The sequence below is a fragment of the Kogia breviceps genome, chromosome 1 (assembly GCF_026419965.1).
Source record: "Kogia breviceps isolate mKogBre1 chromosome 1, mKogBre1 haplotype 1, whole genome shotgun sequence".
NCBI lineage: Eukaryota > Metazoa > Chordata > Mammalia > Artiodactyla > Physeteridae > Kogia > Kogia breviceps.
This window is the reverse complement of record NC_081310.1, coordinates 127,118,037-127,136,577: the sequence shown is the minus strand read 5'-3', so window position 1 is coordinate 127,136,577 and position 18,541 is coordinate 127,118,037. Positions and strand designations below refer to the sequence as shown.

At 42.8% G+C, this 18,541-nt stretch overlaps 1 protein-coding gene across 5 annotated transcripts in view; it reads right to left on the bottom strand.

The window, feature by feature from the left end:
- Window positions 1-18,541, bottom strand: part of DDAH1 (dimethylarginine dimethylaminohydrolase 1) — a 273,752-nt gene that overhangs the window by 143,128 nt on the left and 112,083 nt on the right. The window contains exon 1 of one of the 5 annotated variants that reach the window (XM_059061617.1): window positions 15,168-15,722. The exons of the other annotated variants lie outside the window; for them this stretch is intronic. Within the exon in view, the coding sequence (XP_058917600.1) occupies window positions 15,168-15,722 (555 nt within the window). Of the gene's footprint in view, window positions 1-15,167; window positions 15,723-18,541 lie in introns of those variants that run through there. 5 annotated transcript variants of the gene reach the window in all.

Below are 18,541 nucleotides of genomic sequence, written 5' to 3'. Positions count from 1 at the left end.
TTTTATCAGGCCCTCTCTCAAAGGGTTATCAGAGCTTAGTGGCCATAGCGATATTGGTCAAATCTATTCAGTCAGAGACATCGTCAAGAATAAGCTGGACATCTCCAGTTCCTAAATAATAATGTTACTACTACCATTAGATACAATCTATCACTCATCATAATAGTGTTACCAGTGGAATCACATTTGTAGAGGGCATCACAGTATTCGGAACACGTTGATCTTCAACATCCTTGGGAGACAGGCAAAAAGATATTTTACTGGAAACTGAAACTTGTGAATTGCCCAAGATGATGTAACTGAGAAGTGGAACCAAGACTCAACTCCAGGTGGAATTTCACCTTGTAATGTAAGAAGAATTTTTAAAGTTCTTAAAAATGGAAAAGATATTAAATGTGTAAAGGAGTTGGAAATGTGAATTCAAATCTAAACACCCATACACAACCAGTTCAAATGGTAAGCGTAAAGGTAGAAATTCTCTATTCATTTACTCCGAAGATCAGAAGGATGAAGAGGAATTATAGAAAGGGTAGCATATTTTGATTCACTTGAATATGTTGACTTACTCCTAAAAAAATGGGGTGGAGAGAAAGCCAGGGCCCACGTTACACCTGCCTTTCTTGGTAGCACTGGCTTTGGGGGACTGGCCCAGCCCCCACTGAGGCTGAAGTGGATATTTCTAATGGCTTTCGCAACCTCCTGGCAGGTTTCAGGTGGAGTCAGCACAGGAGACCAAAATACAAGAGCCATGAATCCCAACTCTAGGCAGAGTCTCGTCTGGGCAGGCCCCAGGCAGCAAGCCCACAGCCAAAGGGACAGACGTCTCCAATTTCCAGGGAGAGAAAGTAGCAAGAGAAAAGCACAGCCTCAATCCTTAGGGGCTTGAATGACTGCTCTCTAGAAAGACAGAAAGCGGATAACCATGGCAAGAGGAGGGACAGATCACTGATGGAAGAGCTACTCTTGCAAGGTACCGCTAGACACTTTAACATGTAAATGGATCTAATCATCATAACAAAGTTATAGGGTCATCAAAACTACTCCAGTTTTCACAAATGATGAAACTGAAGCTCAACTTGCTCAAGGCCACACAGCTAATAAGCAGGAGAACCACAGTTTGAATTCACAGCTGTCCTCTTCCACCCCTTCTAAGGGCAAATGGAAAGGAGGAGAAAGCACAGCTCAAGGAATGTCACAGGAGTCAGTCTGCCTCTTGAGTCAGTTTAAAAACAGGCATGTGTCTCTACACACCGGGCTCTGTGTGACCGGTGAGCATGCTGGGATGATGACTGAAGTACCTGAGAGAATTAGGCACCTCAAGCGATGATGAATTTGGGGAGTGAACAAGCTGATGATGCAAGTGGACATATCAGTGGGGAGCAGGGGAGAGTAGGATCAGTGGAAACGAGGCTGGAGTCCACAAAACATGAACGTGCACAGGACTCTAATTTGGCCCTTTTAATAAGAGGTGTACTTTCTGAACACCTGCCATCCTGGGCTGTAACAGCAGAACATCATACTTTGTTTTACAAATGAACATATCACTCCTAAGTGTACAGAAATACTCTATAGCATTTATGTGAGGGAGTCCTTGATATCTGAAAATGCTTATTCACTGAGAAAAGCCCAAGACTTTCCAACTATTTTTTCACTACCATTCCACTGTTTGCTTTTCTTCTCTTCCTCTCCATCTCAAGCACTTTGCTGCATTTAGATGAGTGGCCTTACCTTCCTATTAGGTAATGAAAGGAGTGCCTGAGATCAAGCTACCCATTTGCTCAATGAAAGTCAAGTGCCTTCGACACACACCAAAATTCTATTGTTGCAAACAGCGAAGAATGTCAACAAAAACTAAAATGATAGTATTTACATTTCAGGTTGGTCTGCTAGATAAGTAGATTTCGATGCCAATGACCCACAGTCATTGAAATACACTTTACATTGGGATCCACAACAAACAAAGGAACATGTATATGTGTCTATGTGACTAAAGGAGACAAAAGTTACATGAAACAATACATGGCTGTCTTATGCACACACTCTGATATTTCTATCAGAAATATTGATTCCAGTTCATTACAGAAAACAAAAAGTGGAGTGATGCACTAGGTTGACTTTATGATCCACTTATCAGTTGAAACTTGTACTTCGACAATCACTAGCCAGACCCAGAATATGAGGAAAAATCCATGGTGTTGCAGGAACTCCCCAACCAGAGGGGTGTAAAGAAGGATGGGGAAGCTCCAGGAACTGCACACGCTCTTTCTCCTCCATTGACAGCTCCAGAAAAGGGTAAAACCAAGAAGAAAGGAGGGCAACATGGAGGTGATCATAGACTGAAAGAGCCCAGGGAAAAAGTAGAATTCATTTAAAAAACAGTTCTCCTGGCTAGTGGTCCACCAAAATAATGTGACTCAAGATTCCCTCTAATCATTTTTGATGACCCACATTACTACGAAGCATTATTTACAAGGAAGGCGCTGTTAGAAAACTGATTTTATCCAAACCTGATTCAGAACGTGTGTTGTGTGTATGTGTGTGTGTGTGTGTGTGTGTGTTTTAAACAGGCCAATGGACAGTAGCTGTTACATTTGCAGAATTTTCAGTCATTAGGGTGACCTCAGGGCAGGCAAGTGTTTCAGGGAGCATGTATCAAATCATAATTGAGCCCTCAGCTGCATTGAGGCCAGTGGGCCTCATATCTTGTATGTTTCCCTGCATTTACTTTCAAGAAAATGTCCTAACTTAAATCCCTATCATTCCTCCCCATCACCAAGAAGCTTCTCTCCCGGGTCCAGTTTAGAAGCAATATTAATCCTCAGTTTGCTTGCAAACCACTCAGAGGCTTCAGTTATCCAGCTGAGTGCTCACAAAGAAAAATGCAGACACAAACATGACAATCGCACTACCCATTTTTTCTCATGTAATTACAGCTCCAAGACATTTCTAAGCCCTTTCCCTACAAACACACAATTTGTCCAGTCATATCCACACACTGTTTGCCTCTATCATTAATGTCTCTTATCAAAATCTTTAAAGCACTCCTTTTGGGGGCGGGGGGGGACAAAAGAGCATGTGTGAGGGAGCACACTCTACCCTTAGTAATAGGCGGCTCAGCTGTGAAAGGGGGGGTTACCACTGAAAAACTGATGCTCTGTTTCCCTGTAGTCACAAACTAGGTCATTACTCACCAGTCAAATACACTTTCTCTCAGAATGAACTGCAACCTATACATCCATCCAGATGTCTCCGATTTAATGGACATCATCACCAACTCCCCAAATGAGTTACTTGGGGAGGAAAACTAAATTTCCTTTGGGCATTCTTCCATAAAGGCTGGATTTACACCCATTTAGTGTCACAGATGTGTGAAAAAAATGATGAAAGCAGTGATTTTCAAGGTCCCTTCTAGGCCTTTTAGGAAGTGGTCTGAGAATGACTTGAACATTATAATTGTTTTAGCACCTTCTGTGTTTTGACATATTCTGGGGTTCTTTGAGCAACAACAACAACAAAGTGTTCGGAGTTTCTGTCCTCATTCCAAGAGGACAAATCTGGACATTGGTCCCTGATGTCTCCTGGCATCTGTGCAGATCTCAGCTTCCACCTGGGGGCTGCAGGTGGGAAGATGCAGGAGCACAACCCCTCCTGATGCAAGGGGATCAGGGTCTGCTGCTGCCACCAAATCTACTCTCCAAAAAATGAAAAAGATGCAAGTTCAGATGGAAACTATGCTTTCCCGTCTTGGTCAATGTAACTATCCCTTAACTGGTTTAGAATGTCACCAAAGAAGGGGAAGCAGAATCACTATCCCTTAACTGGTTTAGAATGTCACCAAAGAAGGGGAAGCAGAATCAGCTCCCAGCAAATAGTCAAGTTGACAGTCTTCTTCCTCCTCATGTTCCCCAATTATGCTTTTTGTTGTTGGTGTTGGATGGATAGGGATCCAAACAGCCAGAACATCATCACTGTAAGGAGTCAACCCAAGCAAGTAGAAATCGGTATTCTTTGATATGCATAGAGAAGCATTTGGGATTTGGGCCCTTATTCTGAGAACCCTGGGGCCAATGGGCATAGCCCTCTAGAATTTCTACAAAAGGCTGAGTGGTGCAGTCTGGTTGAAAGGAGATAGAGTGGGTTTTTATAGTTTTTTCTTACCATGACTCAGAGTAAGAAACATATTTTATATTCCTAATTAATACAGACACAAACACAAATGTATAAAGTGAAAGGTTTCATGAAAAAATACTGACCTTATGTTGTCATGTACTCTTGACATTTTCTATTGATTCTATTACAGTAAAAATAAAAGAGCTAGGGCTTCCCTGGTGGCGCAGTGGTTGAGAGTCTGCCTGCCGATGCAGGGGACATGGGTTCGTGCCCCGGTCCGGGAAGATCCCACATTGGCTGAGTCCATGAGCCATGGCCGCTGAGCCTGCACATCCGGAGCCTGTGCTCCACAACGGGAGAGGCCACAACAGTGAGAGGTCCGCGTACCACAAATAAATAAATAAATAAATAAAACAGCTAGACATGACTAACTAAATTGATTTCATGACCCCATGATAGTGCATGGAGAGCAGCAATTTGAAGATACACACACACACACACACACACACACACACACACACACACACACTGTACTAAAAGCCTTGTCTTGAAGCTGTGCTCTATTCCAAGTTAAACTACTTATATATTTGGGGTGGCTTGGGGAAGCTTGGAGATTAGGGGAGGCCTAAAGCTTTAGAGATGTTTAGTTTGAGAGTAACAGAGGAAAATGAAGAAATCAGTGCCCTTTTTGACTAGGGTCCCTCTCTCTCCCAACAGTGCATCTTTCAGAGAAAGGGGAGCCAGAAAACCAGGACCCTTGATAAAGGACTAAGATGGCACACAGAAAGTTAGAAGAATACCAAAAGCAAGAGCAAAAATGATTTGAGTACCTCAAAATAAAGCACTAGATTTCAACTTTTCCACATAAAACTCTTGAATTGAATAATACGTCTATATCACAAATGTCCTAAAATATGACCCAAAGCCAAGCTTTAGTTACATTACTCTTTCCTTATAAAATGAAAGTTCCCTTATGATCCAAAAAAAATTCAAAGAATAACATGGATGTATTTTTCTTCTATTTTTATCTTGCAACTGCACCAACATTATTTAACTAACTTCAATTTTTTGAATCATTTCAGGCTAAAAATGTCTAAGTTTGCCACAAGCATATCTCCAAGTTTAAAATAATAATTACATCAATATCTTACAGTATCACAGTCTTAATCTGTACTCAGCTTACTATAGAAAGGCTACATTTAAATGAGTATCTTTTACTTTTTTGTGTTTACTCAGAAAAATAACTGTGTGCATTTTTTGGAAGACAAAAGTCAAAATCTGGGAAACAAAAGTCAAATTTCAGCACAAGATGGAAATCAGTACATACGTATGGAGGGTTTATAAGAAAGAAGTGCTATGGGCACGTCAAGACTTTTAGTTACAACTCACAGCACATACCTTGTATCCACTTCTCTCCATTTCTTTGGGCCATTGATTCACACTCACCACAGAAACATCCGCTGGTAGACACTGTTGACAGTGATGTGTGATGGGAGAAATCATGTGGGTCTAGGAATCTTATGCTCTTTCAATGGCCTTTATTTAACATTTTCTATGGGAAAAATTTCTTATCAAATGTGCTATATAAATGGTGGAGTAAGCAGAGGTTTTGAAAGAGTTAGCAAATTCAACTTCATCTCATAATGGGTTATCATTAGCAAGGCATGAGTTTAAATGATTGGTTAATTAAGTAGAACAAGTATAATGCCTTGGGTTGAATAAAATCCAGTAGTTTTTTATTCATCAAACCCCAATCCCATCTCACAAATGTAAATTATTATAATGTCCCCATCTCCCTATCACTTTCCCAAACTCCACTTTCCACCCTAACATACCCTGAGTTCCAAAAGGAAAGTATAGCATTTCCAAGCTAGAAAGAATATTAGATCTTATTAGCACTGCAAAAATAAAAACCAGTGTCTCCTAATATCTAGAATAGTACTGTATCCCAACCGAGCTGCCTTCTGTAGCTTGTACAAAATTCAGCCTATGATTATAAATGCATGCTCAGTTTCAGCTGCACTTGATTTATATTAATGTGAGACTCAATGGTGTCTACTGCCAAGATGGAAAGATTTGTGAATAAAAACACATTTCAACAGCAAACAGGAAAGAGTTTTCTCTTACCTGCCACTGACATGGATATTATCATATACCTATACATGGCAGATGCCAGGTTTGCTTGACATACCCTAATGTGCACATTTCGAGCCAAAGGGGAAAAATTACTACCCAGCCAAATGACATTCTAGCAACCTCAAGAAATGAATCTCAGATTTGGAGTGGACTTTAGTCCACTCCAGGGCAGACTATATCGTTCCCAAACTGTGCTATTCAGGAATCCTGGAAGGAATGCCAGACCTTGATGGAGCACGTGGTAGGAGAAAAGATGGGAGTACAGTTAGAAATGGAGTGTTCCAGGCAGCCAATTCCCTCTGGGCCCCAACCAGGAAATGTGGTTAAGGATGTGGTTCTCCTGGTGAACTTGGAACTAGGAATTGAAATCTCAGAGATCAGGGGGGCACAGGGAGGCTTTTCTCAATCCTTCATCCTTCCCAACATGAGTGAAATTAATTTTCACTGTACCATCACCCTCATCTCTGAAGGCTGCCCCTCTCTGCCTTCCCCTGGTTACTTCTAACTCAATTATCACTTCTTCTGAGAAGTCCTGGTATGGGTCAGACCCACCCCCTGGAGGTTCCATAGCACCAGACAGAGCTCTGTCATAAAACCCTATCCTCTTGTTCTGCAAGGGTCTACCACCGGTCTGCCTTCCTAGCTGGACTGTGAGGTCCTTATGGGCAACGGTGGTATCTAATTCACCTACATCTCCGCACCACCAAACATTGGGTCTAGACAGTTGCTGAAGGCACAAATATACTATATGAGTGATGCAACTATTGGGCCTTTACCTTCAAAAACACAGTCATTTTTAACGCAATCATGGTACTCATCATTACTGCTAGAAGCAAATTAGAAAACTTTAATATTTCTTAAACAAAAGAACAAAGGAATCAAAGCAAACATTTTTAATGAAGTCAAAGATTTACTTAATCACACATATTCAAATCAAGCAAAATACTGATATATTCATCTTCATTAGAATGACAGCTTATCCCGTAAGCCCATCTAGCTACAAAAGCAGGCTAAAAGTTGTATTCCCTTTAATTTGCTGTGTTAAACTAATTCAGGTTTGATTTGTTGAGCAAAATTAAACCAACCCTATACTAATTTTACTTCTATCTTCGTAGTCTGCTATGCTTATTTCTCTGGTCATACTTGCTTAGATGATCTAGACATTTAGAAACAGCAGTCTACCGAATAGCCAAAGCAATCTTGAGAATGAAAAATGGAGCTGGAGGAATCAGGCTCCCTGACTTCAGACTATACTACAAAGCTACAGTAATCAAGACAGTATGGTACTGGCACAAAAACAGAAATATAGATCAATGGAACAGGATAGAAAGCCCAGAGATAAACCCACACACATATGGTCACCTTATCTTTGATAAAGGAGGCAAGAATATACAGTGGAGAAAAGACAGCCTCTTCAATAAGTGGTGCTGGGAAAACTGGACAGGTACATGTAAAAGTATGAAATTAGAACACTCCCTAACACCATACACAAAAATAAACTCAAAATGGGTAAAGACCTAAATGTAAGGCCAAACACTATCAAACTCTTAGAGGAAAACATAGGCAGAACACTCTATGACATAAATCACAGCAAGATCCTTTTTGACCCACCTCCTAGAGAAATGGAAATAAAAACAAAAATAAACAAATGGGACCTAATGAAACTTAAAAGCTTTTGCACAGCAAAAGAAACCATAAACAAGACCAAAAGACAACCCTCAGAATGGGAGAAAATATTTGCAAATGAAGCAACTGACAATGGATTAATATCCAAAATTTATAAGCAACTCATGCAGCTCAATAACAAAAAAACAAACAACCCAATCCAAAAATGGGCAGAAGAACTAAATAGACATTTCTCCAGAGAAGATATACAGATTGCCAACAAACACATGAAAGAAGGCTCAACATCATTAATCATTAGAGAAATGCAAATCAAAACTACAATGAGATATCATCTCACACCAGTCAGAATGGCCAACATCAAAAACTCTAGAAACAATAAATGCTGGAGAGGGTGTGGAGAAAAGGGAACACTCTTGTACTGCTGGTGGGAATGTAAATTGATACAGCCACTATGGAGAACAGTATGGAGGTTCCTTAAAAAGCTACAAATAGAACTACCATACGACCCAGCAATCCCACTACTGGGCATATACCCTGAGAAAACCATAATTCAAAAAGAGTCATGTTCCAAAATGTTCATTGCAGCTCTATTTACGATAGCCAGGACATGGAAGCAACCTAAGTGTCCATCAACAGATGAATGGATAAAGAAGATGTGGCACATATATACAATGGAATATTACTCAGCCATAAAAAGAAACGAAATTGAGTTATTTGTAGTGAGGTGGTGGATGGACCTAGAGTCTGTCATACAGAGTGAAGTAAGTCAGAAAGAGAAAAACAAATACCGTATGCTAACACATATATATGGAATCTAAGAAAAAAAAAAAGGTCATGAAGAACCTAGGGGTAAGACGGGAATAAAGACACAGACCTACTAGAGCATGGCCTTGAGGATATGGGGAGGGGGAAGGGTAAGCTGTGACGAAGTGAGAGAGTGGCATGGACATATATACACTACCAAATGTAAAACAGATAGCTAGTGGGAAGCAGCTGCATAGCACAGGGAGATCCGCTCTGTGCTTTGTGACTACCTAGAGGGGTGGGATAGGGAGGGTGGGAGGGAGGGAGACGCAAGAGGGAGGAGATATGGGGACATATGTATATGTATAACTGATTCACTTTGTTGTAAAGCAGAAACTAACACACCATTGTAAAACAGTTATACTCCAATAAAGATGTTAAAAAAAAAAAAAAACAGCAGTCGAAAGTCTGGTGAATTATTTTTCTACGTGTTCCTACCCCTCAGCACTCAGTTTCAGGAAAACAAGGTATATTATTACATTATTTGACAATGACAAAGTAAACTGGGATGGCATTACATGCACACATTTTCTTTCTTTCTTTTTTTTTTTTTTTTTTTTTTTTTGCGGTACGCAGGCCTCTCACTGTTGTGGCCTCTCCCACCGCGGAGCACAGGCTCCGGACGCGTAGGCCCAGGGGCCATGGTTCACGGGCCCAGCCGCTCCGCAGCATGTGGGATCCTCCCAGACCGGGGCACAAACCCACGTCCCCTGCATCGGCAGGCGGACTCTCAACTACTGCGCCACCAGGGAAGCCCCACACGCACACATTTTTAAATGGGATTTGTTGTTTGAGATTACTCTTGCTTGTCCATTTTGATGAAAAGTGCCTGTTTATGAAATGCACCTGAGGACTCTGACAGATTTAATACATAATATCAGTTTAAGGACAGCAGTAAAAGCCAACTTCAAAGGTCAGGGGAGCATTTTGATGCAACATCAGGGATTGCATTACAGTAAATAAATATTTTTCTACTACCTGGCGTGAACGATGCACTGTGTTCTGTATAAGATATAAATGAAACCTTTTCTCATTAAGATTTCAGCTATTTTATCCTTTATTATGGCACCTCTTGATTAGGGGAATGAACTCTACCACATGTCCAGATCTCCAGTCAGAAAACTAGGCTTTCTGAAGTGGTTACAGATTTTAACGGCAAATGCCATAAAATAAATAATAACCATCACTCATTTTTTAAACATGCATTTCCAAATTTATATTGAGGTTCATGAATAATTTATTTACAATGCAAAGACAGTAGAAGGCAAATCTTTTCAAAAGTCTTAAGTAGATTTTTCTGTGTTGTGGTTTATATTAATGGACTGGATACCTAATTTTGAAGAAATCTGAGCTCAATAAGAATTCAATAACATGCAAAAGCAATTTCCCAGCATATGTGAATTATAAGGGATCCATCCCTGCCTTCTTAGTCTTATAATGATTCTAGGAATCTCTGCAGAAATTTCATTTTCAGCTAATAGTATCTAATAGAAGTCACTCCCTACTTATCATTATGTTCTTTCTTTTCAAGGCTTTCAAGATCAACTGCATGGGAGTAGATTACATTATGGGATGCATCCCAGTTCCCAAGACACACGTCAATTTCCGAACGTTTATTGCCAAGGCCATGTAGAAGGGTCGGAAAAGAAACACCCTGAAAGAGAGCAGTTGTTCTAACCAGTTGGAGGTGGCAATTTATCAAGAACCGTTTAATCTGCCGCCAGGTGAAGAGCCTCCAGTGCCTTCACGTTCCAGCTTGGTGAGAATCAGGGTAATTTCTAATTATGGTTTAGGGCAGTTTACTTACCTGAAGTTAAACAGAAGTTTGAGGAAACGTGTGCATTTAAAAAAGCAATCATCCGGCCTTCCCTGGTGGCACAGTGGTTGAGAGTCCACCTGCCGATGCAATGGACACGGGTTCATGTCCTGGTCCGCGAAGAACCCACATGCCGCGGAGTGGATGTGCCCGTGAGCCACGGTCCCTGAGCCTGTGCGTCCGGAGCCTGTGCTCTGCAGCGGGAGAGGCCACAACAGTGAGAGGCCCGCGTACCGCAAAAAAAAAAGCAATCATCCAGTAGGCCTGTAAATAAGGCACAATTATGCATAAAGTGTGCTCGGGCAATTTGGGGGTTTCATGTAAATGCCTGAATTATTTTTTTAACTAAAATGAAAACAATCTACTCTTATTTAGGAGAGGAGGGAAATAAAATTATTCACTTAGTTAATATCCAAGTTATAGTGTATATCATTAGTGTATAGTGTATATTCATTAATGATATTCAGGTGGCAGTTTTATATTGATTTAATGATCTATTATGATTAAGCACAACTGGCAACAAGCACTTCAAGCAAAAAAGACCTTCATACTTTCATGAGAAGCTCAGTTCTGCCACTTACTAGCTGTGTGTGACTTTGGACAAGTTACTTAACCTTGGTTACCAGAGACTCAGTCTCCTTATCTTCTAAATAGAGTTAATAACAACACCATCTTTTGGGATTCACACACACCCATAAGTTGGCTGGTCATTAGACATGGTCTTAATGCTCACCTTGCCTCTGGGATCAATATAATTATGCTTTTCCTAACCAAAGAATAAACCAGGACCCAAATATGTAAGTCCAAATAGTTAAGTGCCCCAATAGAAGGGGAATTACTGTGCAAATATGTATTGCTTACCTTTCCCCCCCTCAATGTTTATTTTTACTTTGGAGATTTATTACTTTGTGCTAAGCATATTGCCTTCTTCCTAAAGAGGTCCCTAACAGTGCAAATGCTCCAGGCAAGGATAATTAAAGCCATTATCACTTTGTGAGAATGAGTTTGTGTGGTTTTCTCTTAGACGGAATGAGTTTGTGTGGTTTTCTCTTAGATGGAATACCCCATATACTAATACCTGGTATCTGGGAAAGGATAAAATGGCTCTGAAAGAGAGGTGAAAGGGCACAGGATATATTTCACAATTTTACTTGAGTAAACTCTGTCAGTTAATCATTTATTAAGTACTAAAAACTTTCTGGAAAAAAAAGAAAATGGCATTAGTAGTTGCCTCTGAGGAAGGGAACTGGGTAGTCAGGTACAAGGGTGAGGTAAGGGGGGCAAGACTTTCTTTCTTTAAATAAATAAATAAATTTATTTATTTATTTTGGGCTGAGTTGGGTCTTTGTTGCTGTGTGCGGGCTTTCTCTAGTTGCAGCGAGCGGGGGCTACTCTTCATTGCCTGTGCAGACTTCTCCTTGTGGTGGCTTCTCTTGTTGCAGAGCATGGGCTCTAGATGCTTGGGCTTCAGTGGTTGTGGCTCGCAGGCTCTAGAGCGCAGGCTCAGTAGTTGTGGTGCACGGGCTTAGTTGCTCCGCAGCATGTGGGATCTTCCCGGAACAGGGCTTGTACCCATGTCCCCTGCATTGGCAGGCGGATTCTTAACCACTGCACCACCAGGGAAGTCCAAGACTTACTTTCACCGTGTATCCTCTTGTACCTTTTGAATTTGGTAATGCGGACATGTACAATTGAAACAAAATTTTTATTTTTTAAAAGACCCAATCCTCACACATTGTCACAACTTTTAGATATTTGCTTATTGGACTTTGACATTTAGAAGTTAACTTTTTTTCCCCCTCTAAAATGTAAGCTGGATTCATTTAAAATATTATTGGTTTCTTAAGGCAAATTTATTTGTCTTCAAAATATTAAGCATATTAAGACATTCATATTCCTGAAGACACAAAGTTCTTAGACAAGTAATATTATTTGCTGACTTTCTCTATATGCAGTTTTCTTCACTAAAACTTAAGCTTGCTGCAGACAGGGTCTGAGTTTTATTAATCTTTGGAGGCCCCATTATGGCAAACACTGAGCTTTCACAGAAGCATTACTTTCTTGAGTTTGGTTCTCAGTCCTTTCTTCCAAGGAAGAAAAGTCATTAAATATAACATGATGCTTTGATTAAGAAGAAATTTCTCAGGATTTTAATAAAAACAAAACAACAAGAGACAGAGGCACGGAAAGAGAGAGGGACAGAAAAACAGTTATAAATCACCTATAGTTGTAATGAAACTTGTGGGACTCTACTGATTGGGAATGCTTGCAAAACACCAAATACATCATAATGAGGGAGAACGAAGGTTGACCTAAAATCATGAACAAATTTGTTCAACAAAATATATTTGCTACATGATTATTGTGTTCAAGGCCCAGGGGATAAAATGTTGAACAATGCAGACATGATCCTTGCCCTCACAGTTTTCATAATAGTGGGAGGTACAGAAAGATTAACAGGCAATTACCATATGGTATGATAAATACCATAACAGGGAGTACAGAGGTGCTCATAAAAGGAAACCCAATCTAATGCTTGAGAAGGTGAGACCTAATATCACAACAGTTGGAACTAGAGCTTTAGAGTCCTGCAAATCTGAGTTCAAATCCTGGTTTCAATAGTTCCACTCTATAACCTTGGGCAATTTACTTAATCTCTCTAAGACTCAGTTTCATCAACTTTAAACAGGAATAATGTCATAAATCCGGCACAATGTCTGGCAAATGGTAAGCACCCAATAAAGATTAGCTAATAATATTAATGGTAAGAGAAAGCTGAGAACTGAAGCATGAGTAGAAACAGCCAGGTAAAATGCAGGAGAGGAAGGAGAAAGAATGTCCTGCGCAAAGGAGGAATGTACACCCATAAAAGCAACAGCATGGTGAGCTTGAAAAAAGAACATGGCTTGAGCCAAGAATTAGGAGGCACCTCGGGTGGGGTCAGAGATGCAACTGAAGCTGGAAAGGCAAGCAGAACCCAGCTCAATGAGTTTATCAAGCTCAGTGGGGGCCCCTCTAGAATTTTAATTAGAGGAGGAACAGGATCAGATCTGAGTTTTAGAAGGACCAACTATGTGGCCTCTGGCAGTGGGCCACCAGCCTGAAGAGTGAAACCCATTTAAAATGTATGCCTCAAAATCTGACGGGGAGACAGATCACTGCCCACTTTAGTATCAGGAAGGCCAAAATTTGAAAGGTTTTATTATAGGAATAAAATGAAATGATTAAATATATGACAGTCTCTTAACATGAAACTGGACCAGCCTCATCAAATGAGTACCATTTTGAAAGGGTTTTTAAAATCTATGTTACTCTTTTAAGCACAAACCACAGCTTTGTCATATGGCCTAGGACACATTAGAAAGTATTCAAATGGGGTTACATGCTTATCAGTTTAAAATAGAGTGGGTCATCTCACAAATTCAAAGATGAAGAGGTGGTGAAGGAGATAAAAGAGCTAAGAGAATGAGACCTGTTACTCTTTTGGTTTTCTGCTAAGGCAGGGTGAAAAAAAAAAGCTGATTATCTTAGTGGGAAATAAATCAAATACACTTATTCTCTCAGACCAAGCAAAGTTCTATCAACCAAGTAGTGAAGCATGTGGAGAAGAAGCATATTTTAACTACAAGCTCTATGAGGTATTTCCAATGCGAATCGAATAAAGGAAAAATACGGAGGGGAAATCCATAACCCTCCAGATATGAAAGAAACCACCAGCTTCTTGCAATGCCACTTGATGCCAACAGCAACCAAGAGTCTTGACCCTGGGCTCTTAGCAGGCAATGGGAAGAATCCCAGGCCAGACGGCATTTTAAAATCCAATCTCACTCTTATTTGTCTCTCCCCACTAACCTACCTTGTGTTTAAAGCAATCACAGACATTTTCACAAAGTGCAATATTTTAAAGTAGTCACCATCCTCTGAGAACACAAAAAGCTCTAATTGCTATGAGTTTAAAAATATAGTGACTAAAAATTATTGAATTTGTGAAACCACCATTTCCAATTAAACACACATACACATACACACACCCAACACCCTACACCGAGCTCCGCTTTTCAAACCCAGACACCACGGCTCAGCAACAGGCCAGTCTTCTTACAGTCATTCACTTGCCAGTCCCTTTTTGCGGGACTCACTCTCCACCACCGAAAAGTAACTCTGGACGACCCAGGTCTGCGGGCATCTACCGTTAATTCATCTGGCCCTCCCTGCTCCCAGCTCCCGGCAGGACTTGGGGGTTTAGGGTCATCAGCCGCACCGCCCCCCCCCCCCCCCGAGCCCTCGCCCAGGCTCCGCCCGCCCGCTTGGAACGGCACCCCTCCCTGCCCCCGCTCCCTGGGGAAACGAGCAGAGTTGCACTGTCTTCGCTGCTTTTTAATCTTTACAAATAAAAATGCCTGTGAGACGGATTCCCCACCCCACCCACCTGCCCGAGTCCGCACTACCACACTTAGTCGGCTCCTCTAGAAGGCATCCAAGCTGCGCCGGCAGCCGGGAGGCGTGAACAATGAACTTCTCTCTCTCGCACACACACCGTCTCCCCCAAATGGGAAGTTCGGAACTAGCCCTGGGGCCACTTCCGCGATTCCCCCGCGCGTCCGGCTCGGGCGGCGCGGGAGGGCCCGGCGCGCGTCCCCGGCCGCGCCCCTCGCGTCTCCGGGCGGCCAGTTACCTCTTTCCTCCGGCTCGGCGCCCCGGGGCGGGTGATGAGGGCCGTCTCCTCGCACACCACGGCCACGTCCTCCACGAACACGCAGTCCGGGAGGCTCTCGTCGGCCGGCAGCTGCACCACCTGCAGCCCCAGCTTACTGCCCAGCACGCCCACGTACAGCTGGTGCTGCCGCTCGGCGCGGGCGAAATCCACCTCGTCGCCCTTGGTGCGCCTCAGCGCGTGCTGGCCGAGGGACTCGGGCAGCCCCCGCACCACGACATGGGTGGCCCGACCGAAGGCGGCGGGATGGCCGAGCGAGGCCATGGTTCGGGGAGGCGGCGGGGGGCGCGGCAGCCGGGTCTTCCGCGGGCAGCGCGCGCCGAGCCTGCGAGCGCCCGGCGGCTCCCCTTGGCAGCAGATGAATGTGGTGCAGCGGGAGCCCGGCTCGCGCCCGGAGCCCTGCCCGCGCGACTGAGCATGCCCAGACCTCCGGGCGCCGGCCCGCGCGCAGCCCGCGCGTCCACTTGGCGCTCTCGGGTTTGCGGCAGCCGAGGCGGGAGTTGTAGTGGCGAGCATCGCACGAGGAGTGGGGCCGGAGGCGGCGGCCGAGGAAGCCGGCAACGCAAGAGGTGCGCGCTGGTGAGGGGACCTCGGCCAAAAGGCGCTGTACCCGGACTTGGCGTTACCTGTGTTCCGCCGCAGGTGCACGCCTCACGTCGACCCAAGGCGCACTTGGAGAGCGGGCTATGTTCTGGACAGAGCGACGGTGGGGTCTTCTTGGTGGTCGGGAAGCAAAGGATGGGATTCTTTTGTGGATAGATACTTTGACGTTTCTCCCTACTCTCCTGCTCCCAGGTTGCCCAGCACGTGGTACCACGCCCCACCTCCACCCCCAGTTCCTAGCGTGAGAATCTGTCTTTGCACCGAAGTCCACCTTACCATGACTTTCTCTGCAGATGACCCCTCACCCCACGTGAGACTCTAGATTATTAAAAGAATGTTATTTCTTCTTGTCTGAAAGAAAGAGGAGGAGCCCAAGAGACACATATAGAGAGAGACATAGACATCTGGAAACTCACAGTATTTCAAGGGCAATCCGTTCTTACGAAGAATGTGGTTCTGTTTGCCTACGGGGCCCGCAGAGGTAGGGAGGCAAAGATCAAGTGTGCTTTCCTCCACGATAGATGTGCGCTCACCTTGAGCAGTTTCAGACGTAGAGCGGCACAACTCTTTTGTCACTGGGAAAGAGGGTTTCCAAACTCCTCCCTTGCCTTTCCCTCAGGCCTGTACAGACTCCGTGGAATTCCTGAGGTATTTGTCGAACGTTTCTTTTTTCATGCCCCTCAGGGAGTTCCTTTCCCTTCTTAATGGTACTAAGCTTCTATTTTTCCCCTCTCACGCATTGCAGATTACATAATCCATGGGTTCTGCTCTTTTTGAGGGGAAGATCCACTTCAGGTAGTAACTCCAAAATAATCTCAGGTAATAATCTTCTTTCCTCACGTTCTGTAGCATATTTCTAATTTTAAGATTGATGAGATCATAGAACATTAGATTTGAACAAGACCTTAGAAACCCTCTCATCTAAATTCCCACTCAATGTTCTGGAATGCCAGCTAAAACATCTATGACAGTGAGCAGGTCTTTACTTGAACATTCTAAACCTCACTTACTTGCAAAGTGTATTCCACTTCTGAAGAATTATCACAGTCAAAAAATTCTTCATTTGTGGGCTTAAATCCCACTGGTCCCAGTTCTGCCTTCTGGTATTACCTAACATGCTAGTATTCTTTCACAAGACAGCATTTACATATCTGAAGACAGTTCTGCCATCTACGCTACCTGACACTGCATCCTACCCGCCATCCTGACCCACTCCAAGCCTTGATCCTGAACCACCAAAAAGTAACTAGTGATTGGTTTCTAAATCCCTTCAACATTCTGGTCATCTTCCTTTTGATACACAGTGGTTTGCCTGTATCCCTTTTAAATCATGGTATCTGGAATAGAAACAATTCTTCCTGTGGTCTGACCCGCACAGACTACAGCAGGACCCTTATTCCAGGTGCTAGGCTTCTATTAACACTGCCTAAGATTGTATTGGCTTTTTTGGTGGTCCAGTGCCAAGGTCAAGGCCACAGCCTTTTTGTCAGAACCTTGATACCAGTTTTTAGGAAATGTAGGTTTCTAGGAGAGATCTAGCTAAGGATCCTGGAACAGTTGTCCCAACTGAGCAACAGGAGATGTGATCTGCCTTCTCTCCCCTCTCTCAAGGGTGACTTGAATTTACCCAGATGACATGGCATTTCTCAGCTTTGAAAGTGAGGGGTCTTAAGTGAAGGACAGCTCTGACCCTGACACTGGGGAGTGGGACCAAAAGTAAAATAACAAACCTTTGAGACCTACTGGGTTCTACTTCTGAGGCAAAACTCTCAGGGAACCCATGCTGATACTAAATTGGCACCAAATTAGTGTCCAGAAATCACCTGATGGTGTTCTCAGCAGGGGATTCCCACCAATGCTACAGTTGAAAGTTGCCCCATGTGCTGAGCTTGCCCAGGCTAAAATATGGGCCTTTTCCCCCCAATTACCTAACATTGAGGTTTCATCCACCTCCAGCTGGTCTCCACCTAGCAACCTTAATTCGTGCCTGTGCCTTGTTAGAGCCTGAATACTTTGCCACCAAGTGCCCTGAGCCTAATTATAAACAAAGTCCTGTGTATCCACTCTGGGTTCATGTCAGCCCAGCAGCCAATTAAAACCTGAAAGATTTTTCCTATAAATTGGTGTTAGCCCTGTCTTTCCATACTGAAATTGGGCCACTTTTTATTTTTTAATCTAATTTTGCAGTTATCCTTACTAAATGTTATCTTCATTCCAATTTGCCTCATTTTGTTTCTGTCATCTTGTGCATTATTTATTACCTCTAGTTTTGTGTCATCTGAAATTTGATAAGCACACCTTCTGTCTCTTCTAAGCAGTTGTCCAAAAGTGTTAGAATGTGTATATTGGTGAAAAGAATAATAAAGGCACGAACTCCAGTAAATCACTTCTTATATGCCTTCCTGCTTGAGTGATAAAGGACTACTTTTGAGGAAATGGAAATGGAATAAAGCCCAAATGGAAAATGGGCTTTATTAAGTCTAATACATATATAAATTCATTTTCCCTACAGATATTTATTGAGAATTCTCAAGGCACAACACCATGTTATGTACTTCAGAGACATACGAGAAGCATTAAAACATGATCCTTGACCTTGAAGAGCTTATTGGGAAAACAGGACCTCCAAAGTGAGAGCTATGCTAAGGGCACATGAGAGATACAATCAACAAAGTGCTATAGGAAGTTAAGGGGAAAAGAAATCACGGTGGCTAGTGGGAGTGGAAGAGAGC